This window comes from Vicia villosa, linkage group LG4 (assembly GCF_029867415.1).
Source record: "Vicia villosa cultivar HV-30 ecotype Madison, WI linkage group LG4, Vvil1.0, whole genome shotgun sequence".
Lineage (NCBI taxonomy): Eukaryota > Viridiplantae > Streptophyta > Magnoliopsida > Fabales > Fabaceae > Vicia > Vicia villosa.
This window is the reverse complement of record NC_081183.1, coordinates 66,348,618-66,372,529: the sequence shown is the minus strand read 5'-3', so window position 1 is coordinate 66,372,529 and position 23,912 is coordinate 66,348,618. Positions and strand designations below refer to the sequence as shown.

The 23,912-nt window shown below is 35.8% G+C and overlaps 2 protein-coding genes across 3 annotated transcripts; one reads left to right on the top strand and one right to left on the bottom strand.

Annotated features, from left to right (window-relative positions):
• Positions 1–7,192: 7,192 nt before the first annotated feature.
• On the top strand, positions 7,193–9,192 carry LOC131594873 (uncharacterized). 2 transcript variants are annotated; one of them, XM_058867078.1, is made up of 4 exons: positions 7,193–7,765; positions 7,851–7,972; positions 8,783–8,932; positions 9,009–9,192. In XM_058867078.1, exons 1-4 carry the CDS (start codon positions 7,517–7,519, stop codon positions 9,100–9,102), a joined length of 615 nt encoding a protein of 204 aa, XP_058723061.1. In that variant the 5' UTR covers positions 7,193–7,516; the 3' UTR covers positions 9,103–9,192. The 2 variants fall into 2 exon arrangements, with proteins under 2 accessions (XP_058723061.1, XP_058723062.1); XM_058867079.1 differs by having other exon boundaries at positions 7,196–7,753.
• Positions 9,193–9,892: 700 nt separating this feature from the next.
• Positions 9,893–17,585, bottom strand: LOC131594872 (probable translation initiation factor eIF-2B subunit delta). The gene is made up of 7 exons (XM_058867077.1): positions 16,981–17,585; positions 13,983–14,117; positions 13,194–13,549; positions 10,980–11,724; positions 10,767–10,863; positions 10,623–10,677; positions 9,893–10,360 (listed from the first exon to the last, which is right to left on the bottom strand). The coding sequence occupies exons 1-7, from the start codon at positions 17,441–17,443 to the stop codon at positions 10,298–10,300; spliced, it is 1,914 nt and encodes a 637-aa protein (XP_058723060.1). The 5' UTR covers positions 17,444–17,585; the 3' UTR covers positions 9,893–10,297.
• Between the last annotated feature and the right edge of the window lie 6,327 nt (positions 17,586–23,912).

The window sequence follows — 23,912 nt, the reverse complement described above, 5'->3', positions numbered from 1 at the left end:
CTAAGAGTTTCTCAGCTTCGAACAACCTGCGTTCCACCGGAGGTTTGTTTAACTTTGCCCCCTGGTATGAGAATTGGTTGCTACTAGATTCTCCAACTTCTCTTGGCCTGTATTCCTTCTGAGACTTTTTTATCCTCTGATGCCTTCTCCACTGGGATCGAGACATAGGGTTTTTTCCCTTATAATTCTCCAATCGATTCGCCTCTCGATTTGGTCTTTGAAATTGTTTCCTATATGCCATTGCAGTTCTTCCTCCTTGGTCCCAGCTTCGCCATTTGTTGGTTCTTGCATCAGCTTGTATCCACCCATCCCTGGGTGCATTCGCAGGGACTTTGAAAGTCACTCTTCGAGCTCTAGGGTGTGGACTATCAGGCCTCTTTGTCGGAGTCCATATGTCGAAACCATAAAGGTTAGGACGCAACCCCTGAGTTTCCTTACTCATATGGCAGTATATGCGTTCGAATGATCGTGCGAGTCTTTCATCATAGACTGCCCCACATCTGGGACACAAAGCAACTTCAGTGTTTCCTTTGTGGCATCTGACCAAAAATCCTACCAAGCTTTCATCCATCTTTGGATATAGTTGTAGCAGGGGATTTGGTTCTCTTCCTGGATGTTCCCATCTTTCGCGCCGAGCCCTCTCGAAGTTGGCTTCGACTCTTCGATTCAGCATGATCGAGCACCTTGGACACATCCATTTCTTACCACCGCTTCTCTCGTGACATTTCCAAAGATATTCTTTGAGGCTTTCAGTTTTTTGTGGAGCTTTGATGTCCCCATTTTGCCTTGTTAACCAAGTCTCTAATTCGCCAAACTCAGACACTGGGCGTCTGGCACTGACCATGTTAACTGCTACTGGAGGAACTTCAGAGATTTGTATTTTCTGGAGTTTCATCCTGAGGTCTTCAGTGGCCTCGCTGCTTTCTTCCTTCGAGGCTTCAGTTATCTCTGCCTTGGAAGATTCTTCAATATCAGTATTGAAGATTATGTCACCATTTAGGCTTTCAGTAGCCTGCTTTCCATTGAACTTTGATTTAGTTTCTAGAACTTCGACTTCAGACGCCTCCACCATGTTGATATCTTCTACCTCACAGAGGCTAGCGTCAGCAATGTTCAGAGGATTTGAATCTACCCTCATTTGATTCTTGGTTTTGTCAGCAAACTTCAACCTTCCATCATTGAGAGCATTTTGAATTAGATCCCTGAAAAGAAAACATTGAGAAGTTTTATGGCCTAAAAAACCATGATATTTACAGAAACCTCTTTTCTTCCGTTGTTCCAACGAAGGAATTTTGGAATTTGGGGGTAGTATCATTTGGCCATCTTTTACCAGTAAATCGAATATTTCATCACATTTGGTAATGTCAAACGTATAAGTTTTCTTAGGGAACCTATCATTCTTATCATTTTCTACTGGGTTTTTTCCATTTGCTGGATTTAACAATTTGCAAGCATAAGGTGGCGCTTCTTTTAATTCAGCCAAGTCTATTTCGACTTCTTCAGGGCTATATGAGTCATTGAAAGACTCCTCATCAACATTCTCGGCTTCGACGTACGCCACTCTTTCTTTCTTATAGCTTTTATTTGCCCTAGCTTTTTCTGCCTTCAGGCGTTCGACCTGTCGAACCCTATCTGCTAATTGGGCCATGTCCCTGAGGTATTGGGTATCTAGTTTCTTTCTTATTGAATAATCCAAACCACCCGCGGCCATTTCGACGAGTTCATGTTCCGGAACCGTTGTAAAACATCTTGATTTCAACAGGCGGAACCTATTTAAGTAGTCATCAATTGTCTCTGCGAATTTTCTTTTAACACTGGCCAATTCTTTCAGACTTATCTTAGTTTGACCCATGTAGAATTGCTCGTGGAACAACCTTTCTAAGTATGCCCATGCGTCTATCGAATTTGGTGGCAAAGTAGTGAACCAAATAAACGCATTTTTTGTCAGCGAACTAGGGAAATATTTAATCCTTAGATCCTCGTTTCCCGCTAAGTCTCCTGCTTCTGTTAAATATCTAGCAATATGTTCCACAGTTGACTCATTAGTTTCGCCAGAAAATTTTGTGAATTTAGGAACCTTAGTTCCCCTAGGCAATTCTGTTTGCATGATATAATTTGATATAGGGGATGTATAATTTGGACGTCTGAGTCCAGTACTAAGGCCATTATTGGCCATAACCCTTTCTATCATGGCAGTTAAATTATTTTCTGTAGCCAGATTTTCTCTTCTGACTCTTTGGACAATCTCATCTGGATGATCGTCCCTACCCAAAATCCTCAATCTGGGTCGTTCTTCCTCCATTTCTTGTCGAAAGGGGACGGTCCTTTGACTTGAATCCTCCAAGTTAATTACCGGAGTCTTTTCGAACGACTCCGTCCTTCGTGAGGGGCCTATATCCCTAGGAACCGTCCTAGGTGGGGGAACCATATCTTGCACACGTTCCAAAATAGGCCTCTCTTCTTGATTCACAGGCTGTTTGTCTTTCCTTTTAGGTGGTGGTACTCCCATGAATTCTGCCATTCGATTCATTTGCGATGATATCTTTTGGAAAATTTCTACGTTTTCTCTATTTGTCGTAGTAACATTTGCCATTAGTGGGTTCAAGACTGAAGTTAGTTCTCTGGCCAAAACCCCTACCATATCATGGTTGCTTGCATCCATTTCTTGTCGAAATGCTGCTTGGTTATTTGTGGTGAAATTGGGTATTTGGGTAGAAAAATTAGTGTTGCGTCCACTTCGACCCACTGAACTAACATTTGGTGAAAATGTCGTATTATGAGTTGAGGTGTTTATAGGTCTTGCCCCTCGGACGCCTGTTCCAAATGGGAATTGGTATGGCATTCCATATGGACTATTTGGTCTCCATTCGAAGCCAGAACTTGTGCCTTGACCCATTGAATTGTTTGCAGCGTTTGTCCAGGGATACAGTACATCATCTGCACTTGTAGATGAGGGTGCGGTTGTCGATGCCGAAACTGGAACAGTTCCTGAATGTCCTGTAGTATTTTCAGGCGCAGTCTGCGAATTGTCTGCAGGTCTCGATCCATTTGGACCCGTTGCATCTCGTGCTTCTTGAGTAGAAGTCGAATTTGCCGCTCCTGATCCTGAACCTTGTGGGGGGTCTTGATTACCCCCTGCACTGGCCGTAACGACCATTTTCCTGTTGTACCTTCGTTTGGGAATCGGTTGTGCACTGTCTTTTAATTTACCGTTCCTAAGGTTCATACAAGGTCTTGATATTGTCTAGACAAAAACAAAACAATTGATTAAAACAATCCGCGTGACACTGTCCCACTGGGCGTGCCAATTTGTTTACGGTGATTTCCGGTAAACAACCGCTAGTCTTCCAAACTATAATAAATATGATTTGGTTACTTGCAGGATCGACTAGATTGATCCTAGGACACATAGTCAAGAAGATTGTTATCAATGTTCATTTGAATCATATTCGTAATTTGTCCTCTTCGATGAGTATTGTTCGATTCAAGAATCTTGGTAATTGCTTCGTTATATGTAATTATAACTTCAAAAAGAAAAATAAATAACATAACATATGAAACTTAAAAATTGTTAAAACATAAAGAATCTTAAACTGCAGAAACGTTAAGGACTTTAAAAGTAAATGATCATGAAAGTAAATTCGAAAGTAAAATAAAGATACAGGAATGTAAATGACAAGAAATAAATAGAATGCAGTAATTCAGAAATGTATTCGAAAATGAAAGACAATACACATGTATTAAAATGGTGGTGTCATACGTACATTTTCTCAGCGAACTCTTTCTCGTAACACTTGATACTTGAGTAAATATGTGAGTGATTTGTACAAAATGAACACACGGAATCCTAACATAAAGACCCCTATTTATACTAGTTTCGACCTTAACGGTCCTACACTAATCTGCTGCCACGTTTCTCATCAGAACTTCCAGCGAAGCCATCTGTTGTTGAACGGTTACGAAACCGTCTTCGAATTTCAAATCTTCCCGCCTGAGTCCATCTTCGACGCGTGGCAGTGTATTAAACAAACACTACTAAAAAACACGCTAAGCAGTAATACTTGAATACATATTCTATGAATTTTGTCTAAGTCCCGAAGACATATGCTTTCATTAATCTTTCCGCGTTCACTATCTTCAACGAACTTAGAAGTCTGTATCTTCGAGGCATGACCATCAGTAGCCATTCTTTCACTTTTTAAGGGATGGCCATCAGTAACCATCTTTCCTTCGATTCTCAACTCCTTCGAAGGACAAACAATATAAAACGAAATCTTCAGCTAACAGCAGCGGCTGCCATTTAAATTTTTTTCTCACACTAGACCTCTCTACATGGTTAAGTGTTTGATAGAAATCAACAAAGAGCCGGAGCTCTAATGTCAATTGAAGGTTGAGAAAAACGCAATAAATGGGGGTTTGGATTGGGTTTTCTAAAAATATTTGATTATTTTTCAAAAGGGTTTCAAAAGATTGGAGAGATAGTTCAAGGGGAGAAGAAAAAGAACACTTTCAGTTATCCAGGTTCACCTTAAAAAAGGATAATCCTGTCCACCCGTCAAGTTGATTTCGCCTTACAAAATGACTTAATCCACTAATCTTGAAAGATTACAAACAACCTCTAAGAGTCTAGAAAGACACATTAGTCCTCTCAAGTATACATACTAACAACCTAATCACTTGAGGAATGCAAATTTCAAAAGATTTACAAATAAAATGTTTACAAGATATTGCTTCTATAAAGCAGATTGAAACATAAATAGATTAGCTCAAATATTAACACAATCTATGAGCAACGTAGAGAGAGTTGTACTTCTAATTCTGAAGTAGAGAGACCTATGAGGAGATCAAGTAACGTAGACGTTCCAAGAAAGAGATTTCTTCATATTCAGAAAGAAGTCTTCAGAGTCAAGAGCAACAACCTATCTAAACGACGCATTCTAATTTCTGAATCGGAAGCAACAAGCGTTTTTTGAACTGAGTTCTGATTTCTGAATAGTTGTTTTGTTTCAGAATATTTGTAGATCCTTTTCTGATGAGTTGTTCAATATTCTTCAGAACTGCTGACGTCTCTTCAGAATTGAGATGAATAGTTCTTTTAATGTGTGATGATGCTGATTCTGATGATTATCTGGACAACAATCCTAATGAACCAAAATAGTGAATCTGCACACATAAGAAACTATTAGAGTTATAAAATTGTTTCATACAAATATATGTATTTTTATCATCAAAACTTAAAGATTGAATGCATAACCAAATTTTATTCTAACAGTCTTAATAAAAGTCGTAGCACAAGCAATTCTGAGTTACACTATGAGTTGTTACAAGCTACCAGAGACTATTTGTCATAAATTGAAGCCATGATTGCAAAATTTTGGTGGGGTTTTAAAGTTGGTGAGATAAAGGTTCATTGGCTTAATTGGGATAAAATGGCAAGAGCTAAAGGTGTAGGGGGAATGGGTTTCTGTGGCATAAGCGAGTTCAATATTAGTCTGTTGGGGAAGCATTTTGGCATCTTTTGAATAGTGAAAATATTCTCTTAGGGAAGATTTTCAAAAGTCGTTACTATCCGTGAAGCTCTATTGAGGAGAGTATTACTGATTTTGCTCCAAGTTATGCTTGTAGGAGTGTATTAAGTGCTAGAGATTTAATCCGAAAAGGTGCACGATTCAGGATCAGGAATGGTGAAAGCGTTTCAATTTGTAAGAATAGGTGGGATCCTGGCAATGGTAGTTTCAGAATTAATGGTGAAATTAGAGGTCTGGCTAATGATTCCATAGTTAGTGCGCTTATTGATGAGGATCTTAGTCAGCGGAAGAGAGATCTTATTTTTTTTCTAGTTTCGTTGAGGCCGAAGCGAAGCTTATTGTTAGCATTCATCTCACTTTCTCTGCAAAATCCTGTTGATAAAATCATCTGGCATTTTGAGAAGAATGGTGAATACTCTCGGTTCGTTCAACCTACCACTTATGCTTGCAAGACAAGGTTAATAAGTCTCCAAGACCTTTGAGGGCCCTGATTCCAAGCTTTGGAAGGAATTTTGGAAGGCTCCGGTTAATTCCAAAATTCTCAACTTTCTTTGGAGAACTTCCAAGAATATTCTGCCAACAAATGACAATCTGCTTAAAAAGGATATTAGACTTGATGGTTGGTGTGACCGCTGCCAACCAAACATCGTATTGGTGCAGCACCTCTTCCTTGACTGTAAGTTTGCGAAACAAGTTTTCTTCTCCTCTATTCTGAGTTTCAGGATTCCTCCCTCTTTGAACTTCCATGACTGGCTGTATAGTGTGCTTACCTGTGGCGACAAACTCAGTGAACATCTGCTATGTACGTTGGCTTACATGATGTGGTTAACACGCAATCTTCAACTTTATCAACAGAAAATGTCGAATCTTATCAAGGTAGCGGAAGATGCTCTAAATTGTGTATGAGCATTCAATTCTTGGAATCCAGATTTTGATCCTTTGCAGAAGCGGGATACACATTAGGATACTACCCAAAAAATATTCATGTTTTGCAGGTTGATGCGTAGGTATTTGAGGACGGGTTTGTGGCCTATGGTTGTGTTACTAAGGATCCGGATGATAATGTTTTGTCGTCTGCTAGCAAGAAAGATTTGATATCGGTGGCACCTGTTGTGGCAAAGGTTCAAGCTTTAAGATGGGGGCAGTCGTTGGCTATTGACCTCCATCTTGACAAAGATTGTGGTTCAGTTTAACTGCCTTAATATAGTTGACTATATCAATTCTATGAGCAACTTTTCTGTCATAGATCATATTGTAGGTTTTTGTTAGAAAAGTTCATATTTTCTATTGTGACGTTTCTCAACAGATCCAGTGATTTAGAGACACATAAGTTAGTTGGCATAGGTAAGGTAGTGGGGTCTGGAACTTGAATGTGTGGTTTCCCCACTTTGAACTCTGTTGATGTAATTCCGGCCCATTTTTTTTCCTTAATGAAAGCTATTTTTTAATATAAAAAAATGTAAAGTTTATTTAAATTATTAATCATAAATTAAATATCAAATAGTGTTAGAAGAAGTCAATGGAGCTGTTGAAATTATAGAGTTGTATCATGTCACTTCTAGAGCATTATCGATGTGTTAAATCATGACAAATGGTGGAGATAAAAAATTTGTAAAATATGAGAACAAAAACCGGATTTAAAAAATAGACGAATTGAAAATTAATTTTGGTTCTCCCTTTACTTTGTTCTTACTAAGATTCGTTATTTAAAAATACTCATATTAAAAAAAAAGTATTAGACGTTAAATATAGATGTTTGTGTCGATCCATATTGGAATTATAATTCGTGATTTGGTAGGAGAGCAACCCTTTTGGTAGAGTGAATTTGAGAGGAGTTAGCAATTTCTATGTTTTCATTGATTAACATAGGAGGCGGCAATTCCACATGAGGTAGCAATACATGGAAATTTCCCTGTCATACATATTATATGTTGATCACATATCAGAAAGAGGCAAGTTTGGTTGAGAGAGAGAAATTATTTTAAAAAATGGATGTGAAGAAAATAGTAGTGGTTGTAGAAGATGAAGATGCAGCTAGAACAGCTCTAAAATGGGCTCTACTAAACATCATTAGATACGGTGACATAATCACACTTCTTCATGTTTATAATTCCAATTCTAACACAGGATCAAAAGGTAGAAGTAGAAGCAGAGCTCGTGTTCTTCGTCTTAAGGGTTTTCGATTAGCACTTTCATTTCAAGATATTTGCAACAACTATCCAAATGTATGTATGTATGTATGTATGTATATAAACTGTTGTTGTTGTTGTTGTTTTATGTTAAAATGAAGTGATATATAATGTTAGGAGGATTGTGTTGCAGACAAAGGTTGAGATTATTGTGACAGAAGGGGACCAAGAAGGGACAAAGATTGCTGCAACTGTTAGAGAAATTGGTGCTTCTATGCTTGTTCTTGGACTCCATGATCATAGTTTTCTTTACAAGTAAGTCATATTCATATTAATTTTGAGTTACAAATATCAATCATGTGATTGCACTTTTATTTGATTACTCTTCCAAAGTAATATATGGGATGGGTCCTCCTTTGATGAACAGGAAATTCAATGTTGTTTCTGTACAAGAGAATGGTTAGGTTTTGTTAGAGGTTAACTTCTACAACTTGTCCTTTCTTTTTTAAAAATACACAAATATCAGAATCCCATCAATAGTTTTTCAATTTATTGTCCCTCAAATTAGAGATGAAAAATAATACTAGTATTCATTTGTTTAAAAATTAAACACAAAATTAGAGATGGATTATTTTCCTTTTTTAGATTTCACACTTGTTGTGTTGTTTTGGGTGCATTAATTAAAAAGGTTTGCGCCAGTGAGGTAGAAAATTTGGTCACCAAAAGATTTGGCAAATGCATGTGCTTTCAATTAATGGTGCCAGAACATGCCAAATATTTTTGGGATCAACTTTTATTTTATGTTTCTTGCGTTTAGAAATCACTATCTTCTATCTATGCAAATAGTACTGTCTCTTCTCAAAATTAAGAAAATTATATTTATTGACAATTATCATTTTTTTTAAAGAAATTCTTAGTAAAATAATAATTAAAAAAATTGTGAATTGATGTGGTGATATTTATTGACAATTATCATTTTTTTTAAAGAAATTCTTAGTAAAATAATAATTAAAAAAATTGTGAATTGATGTGGTAGCTCTGCAAAATACTTACACAACCATTTCAATTACATTCTGTATTTTGCATATGCAATGCAAACTGACAGCAGTGTTTTTATAATTACAGATTTACAATGGCCCATCCCCACAACAATTTGAACTGCAGAGTAGTTGCCATTAAGCAGCCTCATCACGATATATCATCATCATCATCAGTAGCTGTATTAGACAGTTCAGTCAACTTTGACTTTTCTCAGATTGACATTTCTAGATTACAGTAAGTTTGATTACAAAATCAATCTTGGTGGAGTATTATTATAATATTCATCTCAATTTTAGAATTGCATTTGCAGAGTATCTCCTATCCCTTCACCAAAAATTCCATACAGAATCTGTCCAAATCCATCTGCAATTATTTGGAGATCAAGAAGAACAAGGAGAAGCTGATCATCATGGACATTCTTTTCAATACTATTATCCTATAAATAAACACTGTATACAATTAATTAACATAGTATAATTTTGTTTTTTATGTCTTGATAATTTGTTACACGAATCTTGGACAGTCTAGATAATGCCCAAGAGGTTATGACATGCCTCACTGACTTGTTCACGTTCCTCCTCTTCGCTTCACTGCACGACAATAACTATACAACATGTGTCGCTTCCACCATAATTTCTTCCTGGAACTAATTGAATTATAAAAATTAACTTTTTATTTTCACTCATTTCCTGCCCCACTTACTATTTTATGTCCTAACTCTTGTCATTTTATTAATCTCATAATTTTTTAATACAAGGACACATAATATGGATGTCCTGTTTTATGTCCTAACTTTTATTAATGTCATAATAATTTTTAATACAAAGACACAGAATGAGACATATTATTAAGACAAGTGATTTCACTTTGTTTATATCACTATTTTTGTATCAATTTTTATAAATAATACTGAGGATAAATTAATTATGACACTTGTTAGAGGATCCAAGGAAACTGAGGAAATTTTTTTCTTCAAAATTATTATTTTAAACAAGTAAAAAACGGTATGTATACAAGATACTAAACTCGGACAATTATCTACATAGGATTTGTTAAAACTACTGATAATACCCATTTTTCACTCAATCCAACAATAAGAAAATGACAATACTCATTTGGAAAACTCACGCATATAGCTTCAATCAAAAGATTGTTTGAATTTTTGCATTCTATCAATGAGTCTAGGCAAATGAGTACTGCTAAATGTTACGAGAGTATTTTCACAAGAATAACAAGAATTTATGTGTCCTATTTTAAACAACCTAAAATTTGCTATCTCCTATTTCAATTAAAATCACCGCGTGCCTTATCAAAATCAATGGATCTGATTGCTTGGTGCATTTCGTTTTCCTTTCCTTCGTAATATTAAGCATTATCTTTAGGCAGATGAACAGTTTTTACAACCTAAAATGCTGTCAAAATAAACTTGGTAAAAAAATGTGTTTCTAATTAAGAGTTGAGTTGCGGGCAATCTCATCCAAAGGTCCCTGTAGTATGTAGTGAAGTTCCAATGATCAAAATTGGTATATCTCCAAAGTTGTTTGGAGGTAAAGCTAAATAAATAAAAAATCTATTTTGTAACTTCATAACTTTCTCTATCTATATCAAATAATGCTCTTGTCCATACTCACGCACGATCACAGGCACACTTGTAGGAGGGATCTGCAACAAGAAAAAAAGACAAGAGACTGTAAAAGCTAACATTATAATAAAATATAATGAGGAAGCAAAAGTATGGAAAATGTTAACCTTGTTCATCTATGTTAAAAAAAAATAACCTTGTTCATCAAGAAACTGATTGAATTTAAGAGTTATGGACCAAAAGGAAAATGTTAAAAAGTTATGCATAGAACAAATGGTGTGTGATTTTCAAGTTATGCATAGAATGACCCAAAATGTGTACATTATACACTGATCAACTTACCATTCCATGCTCCGTAACAATAACTGAGACATAATCTGAAGGAGTAACATCATACCTGTCAGTCGAATTAAAAATCAGTCAATCCAATTTTGGGGGGGCTCGGGGCTGTTCAACTTAACAAAAACATGAATATCCAAATCTTACATTAAATTCAAAAGCTGCAAATTCTTTTCATTTGCCCAATTGTTAAGATAATTGATATCCATTCTTCCAGGAACTGTGGCAACAGCACCAGGGTCACCTGCATGCAATTTTATGTTTGTTACATTTCTTTGCCAACACCGTTTTAAAATTGGACTACATTCATGTTTGACAGAGCTGGAAAGCTCAATATAACAAACTGATGCTCAAGCTTACCTATTTCATTGCAACCTATTGAATCAAGTAGCACTCTTTCATGAAACTTAAAAGTTTCACAACAGATTAATACAGGAACACGAAATTCATGAGCCACCATTGCAATACATGCTGTCCCAATCCTTGAAAGTACAGTTCCATTAGAAAGAATAGCAGAAGCTCCCAGAAAAACTTTTGTGACCTCATGCATAATATACGAAACAGCATTTATATGAGTATACGTGCAACTCAGACCCTTGGCCATAAGCCTAGTAAGTAAGGCCTGACTTTCAAACTTGGGCCTTGAATCTACCACCACAACTCGGAATTGTTTCCCAAGATCGTGGGCAGATATGAGAATCATCTCAACAACACAAGACAGTCCATATGTAAGAAGAACATCTCCATCCCTTACTTTGGCATTGGCGTGTCCAATAATAACCTTTTCCGCAACAATTATTTTTTCATAAATGAATCGGTCAATATCAGAACAAAGTGCTGCTTTTGCCTCAGCATCAGTATGACTCAAGGGCAACCTGGCTATTCGACTCTTCACAAACCTAATTGCATTTCCCATGCTGATAGAAAGTGGTCTGCATTCACTAATAAATGAAATATAACTACTGATTTTTGCAGTTAAATCTCTAATAAGTACTTTTTCAGGTGGAGTGGAGTAGTCTATAATAGCTTCCTGAAGTGCTTTAAGCATTTCGATACAACGAGCATTAACCCCTGCTATATCTCCGGCCATATAACGTAATCCGACCTGAAAATTAATAAACTGATGAGCACCATACCAAAATTGTCGTTTTATTACATTTGCAAATTCATTGGAGTGAAACATAAAAAGGGCTTAATAATGTTTGATGAGAAATAAATAAAAAAGGGACCAACTAAATTTTCTGAGAAATGGAAGGTCATATCAAAAAATTTCCAACCCAGATCTGTGTAGGAAGAAATATCAGTGATGCAGGTTCTAATTTGAGAGAACAAAGCATGAATACTTAGACTAACATTATTGATAACTCAATATTCAAATATAAAAGATATAAATAAGAAATGTCAAGAAAGCTACTATAATAAAAAGGAAAATGCTTATTAGTAAGAAAGTATGAAAGCAAGAAAGGGAAGAATTAAATCTCAACCATTCATTACTACCACTACCCCATGATTCCTATTAAAAAAGAAATTAGATTTAAAATAAATTTAAAATTATCCTCTAAAATAATGACAAGTATACATTCTTGTCTTTCTTGCCCAAATGATTCTTACTATATAGCATTACTCTAATAAAAAATGGGAGACGGAATAGAAAAGAATAATCTTCATTTAGAAAAAATAATCACTCAAATTGGTCTTAGACCCTCAAAAAGAGATTAATTGATATGCACTGTCAGTGTAAATTTTTTTATACAATCAGTGCATCACAACCACTCCTAAGTAATACTTTGAATGTGATTAAAGCAAAAGTCAAACAATTATAAAAATTTGATGGTTATGATTAACTGATGGTGTAAAACTGCTTTACACCGTCAGTGTATATCGATTAAATTCTTAAAATATATAATAGTATCACATTAATCTTCCTATGGTTGTCAAAATCAAGATACTGCCTAAGGAGAAGGAGAAAGATCTTGAAAGATGTCATTAAAACAAAAACTGTAAAATCTTACCTAAAATTTGAATATATATATTTTAAAATGATAATCAATAAAAGTTTAGAGTTCTACTTTTAGTTATTATGTAACTAATATCTCTTAAGTTTTTGCTCCAACTAAGATGGACATTTTTGAAAGTGATCCAAAAGTGGACCTCCCAGCTCTGGCTGGTTTTGTGTGTCTTATTTCTTTAAGAGTTGGCTTAATTTAGAGTTTGGCCAGGCCATGTTACAACCATCGACTTTAACAAAACTCAGAAAAAGAAACCCTTTTATTTTAAATTTTATACACAAGGCTAATGTGCCTCACATGTAGATCTTTAAAGGAATGAAATTGAGAGGCTGAGTCCTATCAGAATTGGTAACAATTGTTTTGGGGTACTCATTGTGATGAGTAACTATGGATGACCAAGTTGAGGATTTGTTCATTTAAGATGGTTCTCCCAGTGCAGTTAAATTACATGTAAGAAAAAATTATGGACTCTAGTGAATGACAAGAATAATTTAGTTTTAAGGTTAATGTTAATCTCTATATTCACATTATACTGACCCGTCCATACAAAATTTCAAAGGAGTACCTTGAACACAGCAGGATGCACGGAGTCAAGTTGGAAAAGTTTTGACTCAAGATTAGGAACCTGAGCCCCATGTTCATATTGAGGCAAATGCCGAAACAATTCAACTCTGTTTCTTGCTTCAGTTTGATTTACCAGTGCACGCCTTTTAGCTTTTTCCACTCTGTTTTGATCATCATATTGCAATTGTTGAGGAGGGGCCTCTTTTTTCCTCTCTTTCTCCAAAGGACGATTCCCAGATTTGTTATCAATAGTGACTGACGATGTAACTGGAGGACCATCTTTCTTTTGTGAAGACTGCTTTTTACTTTTAGTTAGGGCGGCTTTGCCAGATTCAGCAACTGCAGAACTTCCATTAGCTGGATACAGAACAACAATCAAACCAACCACAGACTGCAAAAATAATATGAAGGCATAGAATTACTGAATACCAGCCGCTAGAAAATAAACTAAGACATTAAGCAGCATCTACTAAAATATCAAACTCTGTATTCTTTCTTTCAATGCCAAATTTTGAGAAGTCGATGGCATGATCATTAGAAAATTGATCTGTGTTTGGTGATTTGGTTCATTAAGGAAACAAGAAAGTCCCGTGTAACCAAATGTTGTCAATATTGAGTGAGGAAAAAAGCTACGATTTAACTTTTACATGAAATACACATACATGATATCAATCCAAAAAATATGTACATTTGAATTTTGAAACATATATCATGTATCGAATCATCCCCATAAGTTTTACCAAATGCAAAAAAAAAACTCAGGTCAGGTAATGAATCTTAAGTATATAACCTTTAGAAGCAGCTTTTGCAGCTCTTTGTGCCTCCTGCAAGGCTCGTCTTTCAGCCTTTGAAGTTTTTTCTTTCAATGGCTTTGAAACTGACAGTGGATCAGGGTATACTTCTTTAACAGCCTCTTCTCTCTTCTCTGCAAGAAATTTGCTAACATCATCAATAAGAGAATAAGACATGCAAATAATTATATGAATAATCAATTTATATAAGCAGCGGACTAGATTATGGAAGTAGGAAGCAAATATCTAAAACCCCTATGGTGTAAGGGAAAAAAAAAACCCAGGTTATATACTAATGCATCCCGTCCAAAAACAGTGTAAAACATAAGCTGATCGATACAAATACAACAATAACAACAGAATCCCTTTTCCACTAAGTAAGGTTGATTAAATGGATAAAATAACTCCATAATCTACTATCACACAAAAAATGATAATATAGAAAAAGAGATTGAAAAATAAAACCTGGTGCTACAACAGCATTACACTTCAGAAAACAGTAATTAGGTTTATACCATCTTCATATGGATCACTTATTAATAGTTTTTCAACATCCAATACCACCATATTCCTGGCAATGGTGATAGATTGACAGCTAGACAAGGCACGAGATTGGCAACTTGCTTCATTATTTTATTAACAATTAAGCAATTGTATAGACTTTTTTATTTACAATGTCCTCTTGTACAAAGTTTAAATACACTTACAAGAAAGTTTCAAAATATAGATCTCATATTCAAGCAAAGGCGGGAGCTTTTTTCATTCAATGAATTTATAACTAATTTAGCAAAGCCACAAACTGGCAATCATTTCAAGGTTTTTAACATTTTCTGAATTAAGATTTAAGTTCTCTAATGCTATTAAAAATGCAATGCATTTCATAGAACCCAAGCATTCGAAACAACCTGTTCAACAGGCTTTGATTAGGCAACAAACTAATAGTCACAACGGAAAATTTATGTAAGTCAGAACTGACAACTGACAACCAAAACAGAAAATCCTGTAAGTTATATGTGGCCCTGGTAAGGACATAAGCATACCCATGAGCTAGTGCCTCAATCTGTATTTTTTGTACATGATATAGTTGTACTGGAAATGTTGAAACTTGAAAGAGGAAATAAATAGTAAACTTGAGTAGTTGAGATAAAGGTTTGAGTTACATAATTGTGAAACTGTATATGGAATACATTTTAATTTTTAAGCAAGAGAACTGACATTGCTTTGTAGATCATACCATATTACAAGTTGTATTATTCAGGAATCTTGAATTTATCATATAAAGTGCTAACAATAATGAGGGAGATCCAAATCACAGGATACAATTCCAAGCCAAGTTGGTGAAATGAAAAACAAAATCAAGCATTTTCTGTAATAAAAAGATGACTCTCAAGCAAAAAGGAATATTTCATAGAATTGGCCATATTTAACTGTACCAAGTACCAACTACAATGAGTGATAGAAGAAGATCATGGAAAATTTAAAGAAACCCCACTGAAAATGACCTAAACTAAACCTACAAGGCCTTTCAAAAGACTTGATTTTTGGCAAGACACAATAACAGGTGTTGTTTGGTTCATATACTCTACCTAGTCGAGAAAGAGTTTAGTTGTTGCACAACAAGGCAGAAACAGAGTAGTCAATGGCGGCCAATAGCGGTGCTATAGTTGGATAGCGGTGCTACAGTTGGATAGCGGAGCAGTACGGAGGCCGGCTGCTATGAAAAGAGCCTTAGCAGTGCAGAACAAAGTAGTGGCTGCTATAGGGAAAATAGCGGGGAGTGGGACTAGCCCACTATCTTTTTCACCTTTGAAAAACTGAAATTACCCCTTAAATTTAAAACATTGCAAGTGCACTTTTGGGATTTCCCATCAAATTTGAGTTCTTCTTCAACCCTAACCTTCCTTCATCCATTGTTTCTGCGCTTTGTTTCTTTCATCGGCAGTTCCAGCATACAAACCACCACGCACGCGTAACATTTCCCTCCTTTATGCAATTCTTTCTTCAGCTGCAGCAGTCGTTGTTCCTCCTCTTTTTCTTCTTTGCAGCCTTATGCTTTGATTTATGAACCTTGAGTTGAATTATTTGTTTAGTTTTACATTAAATGTGTGTTCATCCCTAGGGGTGGCAAAATGGGCACAGTCCGTTGGGTTTTGCCTACATTTTTTCGTAGACCGAGCCAAGGTTTTAGGCATGCACTCTCTACTATGCCTACCCTGTTTTTTTGCGGGTATTAACATGAATTTTTGCAAATTTTAGACTTTAGGGGTGCAGGGTCCGTAGGGGGCCCTCCCCGCCCCATTTTTTTTCAAGGGGCATGGTCATTTGTCACCCCTAGTCATCCTGCTATATGCTATCCCACTTTTGGGGTTAGCTGCTCTGTGTCACTATCCGGGATTGAGTACCATGGTTAGAAATATAAAATCACTCACAGTTCTTCATTGAACAGCTTAAGCTTTAAGGAGTGTTTGTCATGGATAGATAGCACAACTGATGTGAGGTGATGGTGCAAGGATAAGGATCCAGCGCAACAAGATTATGATTCCTATGGAAATTGAAGGGTATATTAGTATAAACTTGTGGATTGAAGGTTCACAGAGCATGTGAGATTCCGGAGAATTTGCTGTGTATTGTTGAATAATAACATACAATTTAGTACAAAGTGTTTTTAAATAGCCGTTATAGCTTATTATAGAATTTGAACAAAGTGTTATTTTTTGATGTTCGCAATGAACAACAAAGTTCTAAATTCAACTATGTGATAAATTAATGAAGTTAGTAAACCTAAACAATTGTGATATGGAAAGGTTATAAAATATTAAAATCGGCTTTTTGAGCTGTTAGTGATTCCAAAGCATCAACATAACATTCTATAGAATTTCAATCCTAAATCACTCCCAAGTAATGACTGGAACACAGAATATTCATAAAACAAATCATAGATATCCTAAATTGAATTCAATCACAGAAAACAACTGTCATTGAATATTCACAACATACCAGTATCTCCTGGAAGATTTTTCACAGTCACCGCTACAGCAGGAAAGATATTTTCCGCCAAAATTTCACGCGGCAAATCCAACCCTCCGCCAGGGAAACTTAACTCGCTGCCACGAAACCATCCAACACCAGAGCGATCCTCAGAGAACTCTCCGTTAATGAACCCGGCACTGCTAGAAGAAATCGAATCCGTGGGCGAGGTTCCAAGCAACGATTGTGAGGGATTGTAGCTCCCAACCGGCACCTGATCGTCGAGTTCCTGGCGTCGGAACTTGGAATCGGGAACGGGTACGGCAGCGGTTCGTTCGGTAAGCTGACGTGGAGGCGGAATAATGACGGGGGATATCGGGTCGGATTGTGGAGAGTCCGTAAGTGGCGGGGAATCGGGTTCGGGGTGAGCAAAGAAACCAACGCGCCTTACTTTGGGGTCGGTAACGACCCGTGAGGCGCGTCGAGTGTCCATGGCGCGTGGATTGTAATGAGAACGAAGAATGAAGATAGGGGAATCAGGATTGCAGTAACCGCGCTTAAGAGTAAAAGGGTTCGTTTTGTTACTGTTTGGTAACAACCCTTGAAAAATTTATAATTTCTCGTGCGTTGGTGGATTCATTATATTTTAGGGAAAGAGTAGTGCTGCTATATGTTACGAAATAGGTGAAGAAATGCAAGAATTGACCATGTCATTTTTTAAAGAATAATTTTAAATTTATTTTTAATTTAATTTCTTTTTTAATAAGGATCATGGGTTAGTTGTGATAGTGAATGGTTGAGATCTATTCTTACCTTTCTTGTTTTGATAATTTCTTAACATTAAGCATTTTCCTTAGGGAAAATATCATTCACTTCCTCTTTCTGTTTAAGAAATACAATTAAAGTATTTAAAACTATAATATAAGAAAAGGAAAATTCTTAGATACCCAGCTTGTTTCAATGGGTACCAATTCCCAAGTGAAGTTGACCAATTAAAATGGGCCATTTGTCTTATTTAATTGGCATTTTATTTAAATTTTCTTAAAAAAAATTAAATAAGAAATTTATATAATTGGAGAGATAACTTTCGCGCCACTATATTAAGGTTTACAGTTCACATTTTGATCAAATCAATTTCTGTTAAAGTGTGCGGTCGTGCCTTTCAATATCGGGTTTTCGGTGAATGCATTATCCAAGAAGTTGTATGTTGAAGGTGTAGGTTCTCCGTTTGATTGTTTTGGAGCCCAGCTACCAAGTTTTCATGGCAGTGTAATTTTTGTTTTATCTGCAACTGGGACTGGTACTGCTGCGAAAAAGTGGCACAAAACTATATGATTCAAGGAAAGAAATTATTATTAAAAAAACAAGACAATGGGTTTTCATTGCCTTTTGGGATTTGATGGTGTTTTGTATCCACACTGTTTTTATTGAATAGTTATTTTAAATTAATTGGTGTTAATTAGATATTTGATGGTGTTTTGTATCCACACTGTTTTTATTGAATCGTTATTTTAAATTAATTGGTGTTAATTAGATAGTTTTATTGTACTACAATTTTGAATTAATTTTACTGATCCTTTATTAATAATATTGGTGGACTATTGAATATTTGAAGTAAATAAGTTAATCACTTAAATTAATTAAACTGATGAAAAAACGAAGATCAACAGAGAAAGATGAAAGTCGGATGAACAAGTGAATTTCTGTAAAAATGGAGATGAACGGCAGGAGGAAGAAGAAAACTGATTACAAGAAGAAGGAAGGGATATTGGGTTTGTGAAAAGAAAATAATAAAAAAAAGAAGAAAAAACGATAAAGTGGAGTTGTTGGGTTAATTGAATGGTTTCTTCATTATTAATATAATAATTTTTCATAAATAAAATTAATATTAATAGTTTAAATTTAAATTATATAAGTGAACCTATTAAAATTGGACATGTCACATGGGTACCGGTACCCAATATAATATGATGGGTATTGGAGTGTTCACCATAAGAAAATCCTATCTTTTTCAATTTTCAATTTGCAGCCGCCAAGTGGCTTCCTGTGAGAAAAGTATTACATTCTTCAACTTTGTTCCTGGAGGCGCCACGTCACCACTGATTTCTCAACTTCTCTCCCTCCACCTTCCATTAATTACTGATATTTACTTCCCTCAATCTTCCACTTTCCAACGGTTACACATGCTGACTCTTTTGTTTTAACTGCTCCACTTTGGCTGATTTCGATTACACCATGTTACAATTTGTTCCTCAACTTCTTCATCTCACCTCCCTCACAATCACTGTTTCAGCAACGTCTTCCTTTCCTCTCTCTGTTTCATTGCATTTATCTTGATCTGTGAAGCTTGACACCAATTAAAATTGGTTTTCCCAATTCTCCAATATTCATGAAATTACCCGTGCAATTTCATCGTTCCTAATAGATCAATGATTTTTTGTTATTCGTTCGATCTAACGATTTTCCTTTTGTTTCATTTTCACAGGGCGAGGCTTCTGGTTCTGGTCATTGCACCGTCGTAACCTGTTGTCTTACAAGCATCATGCAAGGTGTGCTTATCATTCAGATAGTCCTGGTCATGATACAAAGGATTGTGGGCCGTTGAGGCATAAGATCCAAGATTTAATTGAAGAAGGGATCATTGAGTTCGGCCAGCCTGAAGAGCCTCGCAAGTCTAATATTATAGATGTCCAGAAGGAGGGCTTCTTAGATCATTAGTTTCATTTTCATTCACAATTTCTTTTCTGTTTGTTTAAACATTTGTCTTATGACAGACGCTATGTACTTTACAATAATCATTAATGCATTGCTTACGTTTGTCTTGATTTATTCCTAGTGTTTTCACTATATTTAAAACTGTGTTTTTACTTGGTTTTCTTCTTTGTGATATTCAACTCTCGTTAAAGCTATATGCCTTTAGAGGGAGGATGACAAAAACGATACCACAATCTCATACATTATGCTTTCGAACAGACCGTGTTGACGATGTACATGCATTGTTTCAATTCCTAAACAATGGAGATATAAGGATGTTAATCCCCCGTCAACCCCTTTGAGCCTAAGAAGTAGGAGTTTTACTTCACGTACAAAATAAAACCCTTAAACATAACCTGGGGTAGGGTAGTTGCTCAGTTAATTTAATTATCCTAACTTGTTCCTTTGAACACAATCACTGATGGTTCCCTGTCGTCATTAAGTTAGACAGTCAATATCCACAAAGAAAAAGGAAAAAACAACGCAAGGCCTGCTAAGTCAAAACCTATGAAGGAGACTTAGGCAAAATTGGGGCATCCCGCTGACTGTAGTCTCAAAATAAACAGTTTAGATAAAAGTTAGGGATAAAAAAGTCGAAAAGAGGTCACTACATACCCTCGACAAAAGGAAAATATTACAAAAAAAAGGATGACTGCCTTTGCAAATAAACTTTTGGTTTTTGAACCATCATAAATGTCAGTATTACAATTCCCAAAGTCTTTTGGAGCTTAAACGCATAGTTAACTGAGCATAGGACTGGAGAACACCACGAAGATTAGGATGGGTACAAATAAACTTTAAGTCATTATCCTTTGTTTCTTAAAACCGTGAACTAGGCCACGTTACAACCCTTAAAAGTCCTAATTGAAGCATGGTTAGCTCGAAAGCATATTGTTGCTAAAAGATATCCCGACTCCTTAAGGTCTACTATAACTCTTGAGTTGATATTACTTTCTTACAAGACTGTGTTTTACTAAAATGTTTTTCAAAACTTCGAGACAGACATATGCATTCGCATCTTATGAATTTCATTATAAATTACATTTGTCTACATAGATTCAGGGAGAAGTTGCACGGGGCATGGCTAATGACTAAAAGTCCTCCCGACAGACGAAGTAGCTTTAGAAGCACATCAAAATGAAGAAACGTCTCTTACGCCTGACTCGGTTGGCTAAAGGCTAATGTGTACATGGGGCATGACCCGTCGTTATCCCATTTATCTGGGGCAATCTAATCAAGATTCATGGAATCTCTCAAAGACGCTGAACAGCCCATAGGGGCAAGTCCTTTCTAGGAGCCTTTTCAGGTAGTCTTCTTTAAGACACATCTTCTCATCCTTTCTAGGAGCCTTTCCAGGTATTTCTCATCATTTTTGAGATACATGCATACGAGCATCAAACTATCAAACATTACTCATATATAAACGATTCATACATCTACATTGTACAAAAAACAGGATCACATGCATATACATGGTGCATACGCATTTACAATACAACTTTTACACGGATGATCTTGCTAGCACTATAGCAAGTTAATCTTTCTTACGCAGGTAAACTTGTCAGAACCATGGCAAGTAATCCCTTTTACGCAGGTAAACTTGCTAGAACCATGGCAAGTAATCCCTTTTGCGCAGGTGAATCTGCTAGAACCATAGCAAGTAAATCCTTTTACGTAGGTGAATCTGCTAGAACCATAGCAGGTGAATCCTTTAACGCAGGTGAATTTGCTAGAACCATGGCAAGTAATCCCTTTTACGCAGGTGAATTTTCTAGAACCATAGCAAATGAATCCTTTTATGCAGGTGAATTTGCTAGAACCATGGCAAGTAATCCCTTTTACGCAGATGAATCTGCTAGAACCATAGCAGGTGATCCCTTCCTCATCCAGGATATATGCAAGGGCTTACTAGAACAATAGTAAATCCTTCTCTTCACACAAACTGCAAAGACTTGCTAGCACTATAGCAAGTGGAGTAACATTCCTCAAGGTGTACAGATACTTGTAACATTCCCATGTCCTCTCAAACTCTCTGCTCAAGCTCATTTTCAGAGGTAAGAACCTTGAATTCGTGCATATCTGTTTAGGCATCAATTTGATTGTTTCTTGTTACCAATCTACTTAGAATAATGTAGGGAATAAAAGCCCTAAACTTTTAGGGCATGATTGTTAGAATTGATCATTTAATTTGATTTTGAATTTTTAGGGTTCATACGAAAATTCCAGAAATTCATGAGTTTTACTTTGAATAAATGTGTGTTAATGGCATGGTTAGATTCATGGTGTTATTCTGATCATGTTAGGGTTTTAATTTGTCAAAATTGGCTGAGTATTGCCGATGTTTGAATTTGGCGCCATTGATGTGTTATTGTTGTTCTTCGTTGCTCAATTGAAGAAGATGAAGTTCAAAAAAACTTCATTTAGAACTTGATTTAAAATATAATCAATTGGAGTTATTTTAGTAACGACTACATTGTTACAGCTCACTTGGTTCTCCTCTTGCCCTTAAGGCGCTTCATGACCCTCAAGTTTGGGGTTCGAATCCACCTCACCTCAGACCTTTTTATTTCTTTTATTTTTCACGGTTTTCTAACTTGTTTTGAAATATAATCAATTGGGCTTACTCTTATATCACCTATAGCGTTGTCATACCCCAAAATTTTCCCATCTCATTTCACCTTCAGACTCATACAAAGATTCAAGGCTCAAGGGTTAACTCAAGGCACACTATCCTAATCAAAGACCTCCTGAACTAGGGTTTTGCATTCTCTTAAGAAAATTGATGAATCAAAGTCTCCAATGGATTTCATATGAATTATTATGTGTCAAACTACCCCCATGCAAAAATTCAAGCTTTAATTCCAAAGATTGCCCATTCAATTGCTCAAATAGTCAATAGTCGACTAGTTTGACCTAAAAGTCAATTATGGTCAAAGGACAGTCAAAATTCCTGATTCTTGGTCAACATCAACATTTTGAAATACCATTCATCATTTTATCAAAGGTTGATCATGATTCATCAAGGGAAGCTCAGAAATCAATAAAACTCAAAGTTTCTAAATTAGGGTTTTTAGTTAAAAGTCAACTGAACTTTGACCAGTCATAACTTTCACATGGAACCTCAGAAATTCCCTAACTAAAGCCTATTTTGAAGGAAATTGAATTCTCTACAACTTTGTCTCTCTAAGGCCAAAGCCAGAAATGCTTCATTTGGGAGATATGAGCCAAAACATTACATGTCCTTTTTGAAAGTCAACCAAAAGCAGTTTTTTGTCAGGAGCCATATCATCAAGATAAAATCTTCAAATGGAAATAAGGTTCCAAAGTGGATTGTAGAGGACATCTTGGGCTTTCCAAAAAGTCCTATAAATCTTCCATATCTTAAAAATTGAGGGAGATATGCCTTGTAAAAAAGTTGGACAATTTTGAAGAGAAAATGTGAAACAAAAGTGATTCAAAATGGATTTTCTTGAAAACAAGCCCAATCTTTTTTGGCCCAATCTTGATCCTCGAGTTATCCAAGATATCAAATCCAATTGCCACGAATTAGTGAGTTTTATTTGATTTTTATATGAATTTTTATTCATTTAAATGGTGATTAAAATCAAATAAATCAAGGGAAAATCAAAAATATGATTTAAAGGCTTATTCCAATCATATTCTATCAACATTTAAGTCATATTTTGCATTCAAATTCGTGCACATAGTAATTGGAAAGATTGGATGGAGTTTAGGCCAATATTAGAAAGATTCACAAATCAAATTTCTCAAATCTTCAATAATTGATTCAAAGAGATTTTTGCAAATTTGTTTAACCTAATTGGTTCTACTATAAGTACATAAGAGTTTCATATCACAAGGGGACGAAATTCTGAGGAGAGAAACCCTATTCAAGTGCCAAAATTTCTCTACAAAACTCAAACTCGATTTTGGAGATTGGAGAGGTTTTAGAGGATTTTGAGCATTGCTACACGTTCATTGGTGATTGTTGAAGCTGTTTGGATACTCACACGACCACAGCACCCCCAGAATTATCTCCATTTAGGCCACGGTATCTCACGAAATATTTGAGTTCGGGTACGATGATTCATGCATCCATAGTGAATTTTGTTTGCGTATTATTGTTTAGAATGATGTGTTGATTGATTCTGGACATTTAATTGGGTTTCTGTACACATTTGCTATCGATTGCCATATTAGGGTTCTTG